The sequence below is a fragment of the Neopelma chrysocephalum genome, unplaced genomic scaffold (genome assembly GCF_003984885.1).
Source record: "Neopelma chrysocephalum unplaced genomic scaffold, ASM398488v2 Primary Assembly neopelma1_78, whole genome shotgun sequence".
NCBI lineage: Eukaryota > Metazoa > Chordata > Aves > Passeriformes > Pipridae > Neopelma > Neopelma chrysocephalum.
Window position 1 is genome coordinate 1,762,478 of NW_020897739.1, and position 11,160 is coordinate 1,773,637.

Sequence of the window (11,160 nt, forward strand, 5' to 3'; positions counted from 1 at the left end):
GTAAGAGCAAAATTGCCTCTGTATAGGCTTGCTCCCAGAGGGTAAAATCTGAAGTAAGAGGCAAAAATTATTTCATTGACATGGAAGTAGTAATTCATGCTCCTGTTTTCTCATTCCTTTGGTAATTCCAGCCAGAGCAGTGAAATCTCCTTGACTGGAGTCTCACTTTAATTGTCCACTTCCTGTTTCTGGTCTTTTCAAATCAGTAGCTCTCTTCTGGTGCACCAAGAAACTGCCTTGAAAGCATCGCTTCTGCATAAAGCTGTAATAATGGAAACAGCTTAAAGCCACATAAACCCCCCACAATTGTTCTAATATTAACAAGGTTATTTTAAAGTTTCACCATATCTAACATATGAATGATTTGAAATGTGAATAATTTTTGTGTAGCCTTCCAACCAATTAATTCTACTATTTAATCTATTTCTTGGCTTCAAAAAAGGAAATTAAGGGCATGTTACTGTTCCACTGATATGAAACCTGGGGCTTTTTGCTATTACTCAAAAAGGCTAGTTGCAGTAGAACCTGCAAAAACTTGAAAACATTTATAGTTTTCAGTTTCTTTAGGCAAAACTACTTCTCTTGCTTTGGTCCTTCAACTTCTCTCATAGCTTAAAAAAAGCTTCTCCCTTCCCTCTACTCTACAGTTTCCTACTAAATTAAGACCAAAATGTTCTTTTAAAAGTCATTTATCAAAATATTACTCATTAATAGGAGAGCACTAGGACAGAAATGCACCTGCCTCTGGATAGGAATGTTAAGTAGGAGAGGAAAGGCAGCACAGAACTGGCTGCAGCCACATGTTCTGGTTACAGCTGAAGATGCTGCCATTGCCAGCTCCCCAGCACTGCCAGCCCAACCTTCCTTGAGACCAATATCTTAAATCTGATGGGATTAGTGCCCATTTAGTTGCTGTTTAGCAGGTTGATTAAAATAATCTGAAATACCTTAAAAACATAATTAATACTTTTCTTCCTATTAAAAAACTGTGGGGAGATACAATCCTACTTTTACAGCCAGAGATTCTTGCTACTTCACCCCTTCTCACAAGCTACATCTCAAAGCAGCAATCTGCTTGTAGATTATGGAAAGGTAAAAAGTTGTTAAGCTAGTTGCTCCTTGCACAGCATAGAGGTATTTGAAGCAGTTAATGATGTGGTGATTCAATCTGTTTGATTTTCTCTTCCAAGAAATCTTAATATTTTTTCTAATTTAATAATAAGTAATTACTACGACTTCTATTTAAATAAGAGAAGGAGTTAACCAAACCATATGTATTTTTTTTACCCAGGGAGGAGCTACATGTGACAGCAGCTGCCATTTTTTGAGGACATGTTCCATCCTGCCAGGTGTCTTTTTCACATAACAGTATATTTTCTTCATCACCACGACAACGCACTTCACTCCAGAAAACAGGAATAAGGCCCAGTCCAGAAAATGGTATGTGTTTTGCTGTACCTTTTTCACTGTAAGAAGAATAATCAGGATAGGAAATTAGAGTGGGAGGAAGGGAAGTGGGAACATTTTCTCATCTATAAATCTTGGAGTAGGAAAGAAAGGGCTTTCTTCAGTAGTGTAAATTCATCACATTTTCATACAGTTCAGCATTGTCTTCTGCACAAAGAAAAGTAACAGATGTGACCCAGTTCTCACCATTTTGTTGTGGGATATTTTAGTACAATGATTGTGTTGCTGCAGGGCCAACTACATTCCTGTTCTCTCAGTTCTGAACTACAAAAATCAACAGAGTCCACAGGTGAATCTACAGTACCAGCCCTGCAGTCACACTTTCAGGAGAGTTAATTCCACCAGGCTTTACACCCTTATCCATGAAAACATGCCAATGCTCTGCCCATATATGTCATATATTGTGGTTGTAATGATGGGACAGGGAAACCACCTCATACTCCATTAGATCAGGCCCATGTCCATTTTTTCTCTCTTCAGCCATTCCCATCCATCCAGAACATTTATAAACAGCTCCCTTTCCTTCCCATACAGAATCTACAGCAGCATTTATGGAGCCATCTTTTCTTCCATATAAAGCCCAACAAAATGAAAGCAAAGCCCAAATACTGTAATATCAAAGGAACAGATGGATGGAAGCACCTGAAAACCACCAGTAATGCATATGAGTTCACCTGGTGGCACTTAGATCCAAATTTCTGCCAGGCACTCATGATAACAGGAACTTTCAGCTCCTGTTTGCTTGGGGCTTTTTGGCCTGGGTTCAGCTCTAACCCATTTCTGTTGAAAACACCAAACCACTCACCCGTATTGCTGATCTGCTTTTACTAAGAGTGCTCTCATTAAGCTGAAGGTTCAGGGTATGGGAGCAGAAAGAACTTACATGAAAATGAGGAGGGAGACAGTGCACGTAGACAGCTGAAGTCATAAGCAAAATCACAGCCTCCAGATGGCTGAACTTTTATCTCATCTAATCCTCATATTTTTATAAGTTGGCGTGGTGTGTCCAGATTAGTATTGAACATTATAAACCAGCTTAGGTTTAGTTCTGGCTAGCAGTCTTAAAAAGTGGGGTAATCATGAAGAATGTCACAGTGCAAGTCTGCTCTAAAAGCCCCTTACTGCTTGTAGCAAGCAAAATCACTGCTTTGCTGTGTGAGTGAAAGAAATGTTATAAAGGCAATAAAGCCAGACAAATTATGTTAAAGTGTCCTGTTGATTAACTCCATTCTGGCAGCAGCTCAGTGAGGACAATGCAGAGATTTTCTACCTGTCCAATACTGCTATAACTGTAAAATGTTGCCATTTTCCAAAAAGTTAGGATGAGTCCCAGATGTTTTTTGGCAGGATAGAATGGATGATTACCAGGGTAGTCCCAGGCTCCTGAGAACCAGGAATTTTCCTGTGATTAGGAGCCCATGTAGAGTCTAATTCTGGCCACAATTACATTGTTATTGATTCACTGGAGCTAAGTCTCACTCCTAATTGAGACTTACATATGTGAGATCAGGATCAGACTACATATTTCTGTCCTTGTGGACATCTCCCAAATGTCTAAGTGAGCAGTTTTTGTTTGCCCTAAGCTTTTTTGACCTGCTCACACATTTCACTTTGAAAGCAAAGCATCTGCCCTGGTCTGCTCCTCTCCAGGTGCCATATGCAGTTTTCTGGTGAAATACTGATTATCGCAGCAACCTCTTTGAAGTGTAATGTGAAGGATTCTGGGGAGCACAACTTCAGCATTTAACAACTTTCAAACAGAAAAAGCAACCATCAAACGCAAAAAGCCCTGAGAATTCACACAATAGTTTGTCCTCTATACTGAAACACTAAAAAGAAGTTGACTGATTTTTACTCTGAAACTTACCCAAGTGCAAGCTGTCGACATACAACTGTTGCATCATTATTGTCCCAATGGCTCCCACAGATTGTTCCCCAGATTCCATTCAGATAAACTTCCACTGTACCTTCAAACTCATTCTTGCCACCCTGGAGTCTCACTGACCCTAGTTAAAAAAAATTAAAAATGAAACAATTAAACCTCCAAGATACTCCATTGCTCAGTTAATATGTCCCACGTGAAAGACTCCAAATCTCATTTTCCCTCTGCAGAGAGAATTTCTGTGTCTTTTATTAGTGAGCTGCTTCCAAGAAACACTTTGGCACACCTAACATTCTTATACAGTGATATACAAAAGGAAATAACCTTATTTTTAACATTTTACTTCTTATACTGAAATTATATTTCTGAACCTTCTGATGCTACAACTTAGCTAAAAATCTAGCAAAAAAGAAGTATGTGTAGACAGTTATTTAAATGTGATTTCCTCTACCCAAATGAGCAAAATTGTATATATATGTGTGTGTATATATATATATAAATGCTCTACTTTTATCTTTCACAAAATTCCATCGAACTTAAGGGAATCAGAAAACAACCACATGTATTGCATAGCTCTTGCTCTGACCCATGAAACATTATGCATGTATTGGATGTCAGCAGTTTATTTTAGCCAAAGAATGCATTTGTTCATACTCATTCTCAGACAGAAAAATATTGGATGTAGTTCTGTTAATTCATGAGAAGTCTTTACCAAATTCTCAGACAAAGTACGATAAAAACATAAGGAATTGTCTAAAATGGGGGGAAGGGGGAGTCTGCTTCTTGAGAGCTGCAGAACACAGAAATTCCAGAAAATTAGCAGATGTTGCATTTTTCTATTAGGTAGTTTTACTTGGGATGCCAGATGCACGTGCTGTTGAAGGTAGCCCAGGGCCACTGGTAAAGGTGGGAAAAAGCTGCTCCTAGGTATAACTCCACAGAAGCAGAACAGAGTCATAACAACAAGAAAGAATACATTTCTGTTAAATTTTCAAACATAGCCCAACTGTATGAACTAGTATTGCCTGAAATCTCAGTTAATCCATCTGCCTCTGTTCTGTGATCTACTTAAAATTAGAAACTACACCATCATCCAGTTTGCAGGGGCTTTACCAGTGGGAGGAAATAGTCAGTGTTTGTGCCTGCATTTCATTGTATATGCGTTAATGTTTGTGTGAATAATAACAATAATAGGTAGATCCACTTTTTTTTCTCAGCTTGTGTCCTGGTTTTAGTTCAGTATATTTTATAAAACCACAAAGCCAAACAACTGCCAGATAACTCGAGGAATTAATTAACCTCAAACTTGGTTTTGCATGTTCCTTTCTGCCTCCTGTTTACTTTCTCAGCAGTAGCTTACTGTGCAGTAAATTGCAAACAACATTTATTCAGCTCATGTTACAGAGTGAGCTATCATTTCAAAGAGAGGATTATGACTGAGTCAGTTATAACAATACTGTAGACATGTTGCACATCATTTATCTGCCTTTATGATTTTTCTCTTTGTGTTTTTCTGTATGTGTCACATACAGACAGTCTGGAATTTTGTTTATTTCTGCTCTTCAACAGACTTTTGTGTAGACTATTATTTTCACTTGAAACATCAACTGCAGTCATAGCAAAGTGATTCCTGACATACCAGAAAGCAAGTTTGAAGATGTCATCTCCAAAAATAAGTTTATTTAAGTGCATGATTGCTTACAGTCCTGCATGACACCTACTGAAATCAATACAGTGTTTCCTGAGTACACATTACACAATGTTTCTATTCAAATATTTGAATAAGGGAGTACTTGAAGAATAAAATTCTCTTCTAAGTTCTCTGTGGCAGAATTTGGCTCACTCCTCCTTTTTGTATTTACACAATTCCCAATGACAGCAGGGGAAGAATTCATTCATGTACATAGAGCAAAACACAGAAGGGGATTGTTAAAGGTAAATTTAAAATATTTCATCATTTAATTTAAAATATTGATTTTTACCTGATAAGTTAATCTAGAAAGAAATAAAAAGAAATCCTGTTTTTACATGTAACTAATATTAAACCTGCCATTTAATAGAGCTAACCAAATATATGGAATATGCACTTTGAAGTATGTATCAACCTATATCATATGACGAGTCATAATTATGAAGCAAACAAATCAAAGGGCACACTAATGAGAAAATTATTTATCTGTTGTTTACTCAAAATGTTGTGGTATTCAGACACCTGGTAGTTATACTACCAGATCAAGAGATACATTAGCTACAGTAGCAGGGATACCTCATAAAACATAACAGAGCTTTAAAATCTAGACTTTCAGTATAGTAGCTTAGTTTTTCTTTCCAACAGATAAAACTCTTACTCCATAATGAAACACGGATCTGTGTTTCCTGTGTAAATTGATCATAGGGAACTGCAAGATGACCAGCCTGATCTGCCATCGTGTATGTTTATGCTGTATTACAAAGTATCTATTTATGTGTTAATATTTTCATTGCAAGATGGTCAGTGTTTGTAAAATGACCAGGAAACACTTTTTCACTTCCTAGGCAGCAGGAAAACTAATATTTAGCATGATTAAAAGGATACTGGTTAATTCTTAATTTCACTGATTAAGTCTTTTGCTGTTAGATTTAACACCTCAAGCCCATACTGCACCCGAGCACGTGTGCCCGAGGGGCTTCCTTCTGTGCTGCCCCTACAGCACAAGAACTGTGCAGAAGAGCACCTTCATTACCTTTTAGCAAACAGGTCTGGCTTAACTGTATGCATTGGAGGCTCTAGGTTTCTGGAGTCACAGGAATAGGAGCATCTCAGTTGTTTAAGCTATAAGTTTTCAGCTCTTTTAGTTGCTGAAGAAAACTAAATATGGTGGCAGTAGAGCTAATGCAGTAGTATCTACTCTCTGCTCTCCATCAACTCAATACAGTGTCAAGCCTCTGCTTGAAGTGCTTCTCAAACCCACACTGCCTCCACACCAAGTTCAACAACAGGGAACAGGAGCACTGGGATCCAGCCCACAGCTCTCTGACCTCCTCAGCACTGGTCAGGAAGAGGGAGGATGAGGAGAGGTGAACTGACCCCGCAATAGTTAGAAACAAGGGCACAGGACCACAAAGCAGGCCTGCTAGGCAGCTCTAGGACACACACTGTGGTCTTAGGACAGACTTAATTCAGCCTTATATCAAAAAATACAAATCTACTGTCCTGACACGAACTCCTTATTTATAAACATTAAAAAAAAAATGTGTATGCATTTCTTGTAATTGTGTTCTAGCTGAGGTTACTGCCGGTCAATTCATGTTGTTTACATACAGTCTGGTAATTTTAGTTGTCCTGGTATCTGCCCAAGTCAGAGTCTTTCCTATCTGCTATCACTGTTTAAAGGAGATTAAGTTATACTTGCAAATGCAAGGAAGTAAGGGTATCCAGTGGGTGCTGCTGAGACTTGCTCTGCAACACCTGCCATATAGGCTCAAGATGAGACACCCAGGAAAAAAGGGAGAGGAAAACCACTCAGCCAACTTTTAATTAACTCCAAAAAGCAGAGGAGCTTCAAAGGAATTGTGCTGTTGTGATTGGCCTCTTTTCCTATGTCATTCTCCAGAGAGAGAATCTCTCATGTCCAGAGATGCTGGGTAACTTCAAACCCTGTTTGATTTTTTACATTTCACTGGGAACAAGCGTTGTTACTGTGTGTGGCTGAATTGCAAACAGAATGGGAATCACTTTTACTGCTGCTGTACTTGTGTTACAAGTGGGGTTTATGGTGTTGGCTAAAGGTGTGCCAGTAGTTCCTTCGTAAATGCCTGTGTCCAAAGGTTTGCAATTTGGCTGTCAATGTAGATTGGGAAAACCGGGATCAGAAGTAGAAATTGTGCCTTTTACCCCGGTGCAGCGTGCTCTGAAATGGCAGATTTAAAGCCAAGCAGAAGTAGTATTCTGAATATTGGAAATCTGTAAAAACAACAAACATTTTTATTTCTGCTTTAATTTCCAAGGTGTTCCAACGTGGGATAGTGGCACAGAAAGGCCCTGCACTGATAATTCATCTCTGTTGCCTTGAAGTCAATTAGGTAAGTCCAAATTGGCATCAAGTGTGAGGGTCTCCCATTGACACCTGCTGTATATCCCATGTAACTGCATTGTCACTTGTAGTATTTCAGAACACTCTTGGATGGTTCATAATACATACAAGAGAGTCTATCCCAGCTTCAGAATGAAACTAATTCATCAGTTTCTATGAGGGACTTGTAAAAAGGTACTTGTAGTATAGGTCAAATCTAACACCAGTTCAGATCAATGGAAGCTTTTCTTCCCTCCCAGGATCAGGCTAAAATCAAAGAAATTAATCCTGTTGACTTCAGCAAAACTATGGATGATCCTCATTGTGATCAATGTACACTCTTGTCTATCACTATTATAATTACTTCCCCTGGCATTTGAACCTTGAAAAAAGGTGCATCCATCAGAAGTCCTTTTTAAGAACTATTTTGAGAACCTCAGCAGATAGCAGTATTGCACACTCAAGGATGCTTATATTAGAACTTTCATAAATATTGTATATACTGAGTGTGTAATGTGCTGCATTGGTTCCTCTGCAGCAGTGAGATCCATCATGTCATCAATCAATGTTTTAAGGCTCTGAAAAACTAAAGTGGTCAGAGCTGGAGAAAATGAGGGATCTCATGCTGTGCAGCTCTAGTAAGAGTGGTTCCAGAGGTGCTGCTTCTTAGAAGGAAAATATGGACACTCATGTTTAAGTTTTCATCATATTTTTTCCTTTAACCCAATGCTATTAAAAAAAGCCAAAACCTCAAAAGGCCCTCCATCAACTGCCTGGACTGTAGTATAACAGGTAGGGAGAATAGTGTCCAGACTATGAGCCTGAGGCTTGATTCTTCTCTCACAGAAGTTCAGTGAAGCCTTATTTGATTGGCATTAGTGGAATTACCCTGTGATAAAAGCAATTTAAATGGAAAGACTCTACAGTCAGGCACTTCTGGAGATGTGTACTTTATTTCCAGTTCTGCCACTGATCCCTGGCAAAGACACCCTCTCTTGTATTGTTTCCTCTTTGTAATAGAAAGGAAAATAATTAACCCACTTTACCTGAAGAGCTTTAAATTACATTTGTAACAACATAGCATGATCAACATATCATGCAGAATACTGTACATGCCACACATCGTGTGGCAGCAGCTGCTTCCAGGTACTGAACTAGGCCTCTTTCTTGAAGCCTGAGTACATTACAGGTAAATTGTTATTAGCAGTAACTAAAATATTAAATTCTGCTGGACTTATGCTGGCTCTGTGTAGAGAGCACTCTCGTATTCATTTATTTTCCTTGCTGATTTCCTTGGTTAATCATGATATTTTATATATATTTGTATTTGGTTTACTTGCTATCAAGGCATGAATAAGTAATATTACCCAGATGTCTCTCATTATAGAAGGAAGGAAATGAAACAAAGAAATTTATTATTTTTAACTGTAAAACTGATTTTAGACTGGTACCACATAGTTTAATTGCAAAGGAGCCTTTATTTTTTAATTTTTCATTGTTAATGTTTAAATATAAAGCAATTTAATATATATACATGCACAAAATGTAGCCAATTAGCTTTGCAGGTAAGTCTTAATATTTAAGCTCGAAAAACCTGGATATTTACAGTTAAGCCTTTGAACATGGTATTGTATTCAGTTATTGCAGGTGCCTAATACCAAGTGTGGGCTTCTTTAGCCCAGGTACTAAAACAGCAGGTCAGTCTGACCTTCCCTAGCTATAAACTGCATCATAACATTGTCTTACTTGCATTTCTTTGCTTCTTGCAAGACAGGAACATACTTCAGGAGGAATGTTATAATAATGTTTATTTCTGGGGAAGTGGCTTGATTTATTTCCGTGTTCCTCTATAAGCCACCTCACAAACTCTCTACTTATTTCCTATTGCCCCCACAAAGGTTTTTGGGCAGAGGTCTGCCCTGGTGATGTCACTGAGAGTTTACCCCTGAGTCCAGCAGGAACAGATGACCCTTCCATCAGAAAGTATTGGCTATTGTTCAGTAGCCATGTCCTCCCTCTTAGCAGGGGCCAACCTGAATTTCCTTTTTCGGGGGGAACAAAGCAGCACTCTGAAAAGACTGAAGAAACACAGCTAATCCCAAATCATGCAGTATTTTTGGTGGTTTTTTACTTACATTCCTTTCATGCTGAACTTACAGGGGATTCTGGAACTAACTTACTTTACTATGTGCAAGATTGGGTTCTTAGCAATAAACTGCTGTGTTCTTCTTCACTATTAGATTAGACTAAGTCCTCACAAAGTATTCTGGGAACCAGACTGAAGAATTCTGAAAAAGGCTATTAATATGTTGGGCTAATTTAGAGAAGCAACTGTGGGACCCTTTCCAAAAGTGAGACCAGTTAAAGGGCATGAAGTCTTCTGGATTTTTTTTCATGTGTGTCTAGTTATGTGTTTTCTCTTCCATGCCATCAGCTGCCTGGTATTCTTTCTAGGGAAACATCTGTACTGCATAACATCATTCTATCTTCTAGAAGGAGTACAACATTTCACTTGGAACATGGCTTTGGAAGCTGCATTTTTTTTAATGTGTAAATGATCAATATGGACCTTGGTGCCTCCATACCCTCTTCCTGTGATATTTTATACCAAAATGTATAATTATCACATTGTTCAAGTTATCATCTTTTTTTCACACACCTTCTATGGCTATTGTTGGAAGAGAAACATAACAACCCTTTTCAGTAATCTGAAATTAAATTAATGTAAAAAACTCACAACAAACCCAACTTCCATAAGAACAAATTATTATTAATAATATTAATGATTAACTTCCTTGCTGACCTTGTGCTATTAGAAAATATGTAAAAGGAAGGGCAACAAAGCAGGGAATTTTAATTTTTATTGCAATGATTAGGCTTGATCATTTTTAGTATAGATAGGACATAATTGTTATATAGGTGGGAGATAATATCAGAGTGATGCAGGAAAAAATGTGAAATCATTCAAAGCCAGACTCTGCTATTGACATTTAATGTCAATACTGATGAAATGTAAAGCTTATCAAGGGCTGAATGCTGAAATTGCTGCTCAGTCCTTACACACTGAAAACTTCCCCTGAAGTCAGTGGGAGTTCAGCTGGGAGTGTATGGGGAGGGGGCACAGATCTCTTGGCTCCGTTTACAGATGTCCTCGAGCACCATCGCTAACTTGTGAGCCCCAAGATATGGGGTAAAAAAAGACAGACAGACATACTGTGTGAGCAGATCGCCTTTAGAGCAAGGCATCCTTCTGCTTCTCCTTCCTCCACTTCACTTCTGTAGACCAAGTGCTTCCCGGAGAAGCGCACCCCGTTACAAAGAAGAGAATGCGAGCCAGCCTTGGCTAACTGAGCCTCCTGAACACTCACAGCACAGCTTCGAAACGCGATTTACCCACAATTAGAAAATTGCGGCGGAATAACCTCTGGTGGGACCTTGGTCCTTCCGCTGCACCCGCTAATGCACAAGTTTAACTCTCCTGTCGGAACAGCTTTGGCTGTCACGTTGGCAAACGGTGCCCGTCCTCCCGTTCCCCGTTCCCTCAGCGACGGGGAACCGGGTCCGGGATGGGAGAAGAGAACGCCGCCGCCCGGCTGAGGCTCTCTCGGTCTCTCTGTGTCTCTGCCCGTCCCGCGGACCCCGCGCACCCTCCCGCTGCGCTCCCCGCCTGCCCGTCCGCACTCACCTCGCTCGCAGCCGGCGCGGCCCCGGCCGGCCCCGGGGGCGCAGCCGGGCCGCCCCTCGGCGCCGGGCAGGGCG

General features: G+C 39.5%; 1 protein-coding gene across 1 annotated transcript in view; it reads right to left on the bottom strand.

Moving 5' to 3' along the window:
• Window positions 1-11,160, bottom strand: part of PRSS12 (serine protease 12) — a 34,335-nt gene that overhangs the window by 22,640 nt on the left and 535 nt on the right. The window contains exons 2-4 of the mRNA XM_027689803.1: window positions 11,087-11,159; window positions 3,335-3,473; window positions 1,288-1,466 (exon numbers count right to left, since the gene is read on the bottom strand). Coding sequence (XP_027545604.1) covers window positions 1,288-1,466; window positions 3,335-3,473; window positions 11,087-11,159 — 391 coding nt within the window. The remainder of the gene's footprint in view (window positions 1-1,287; window positions 1,467-3,334; window positions 3,474-11,086; window position 11,160) is intronic.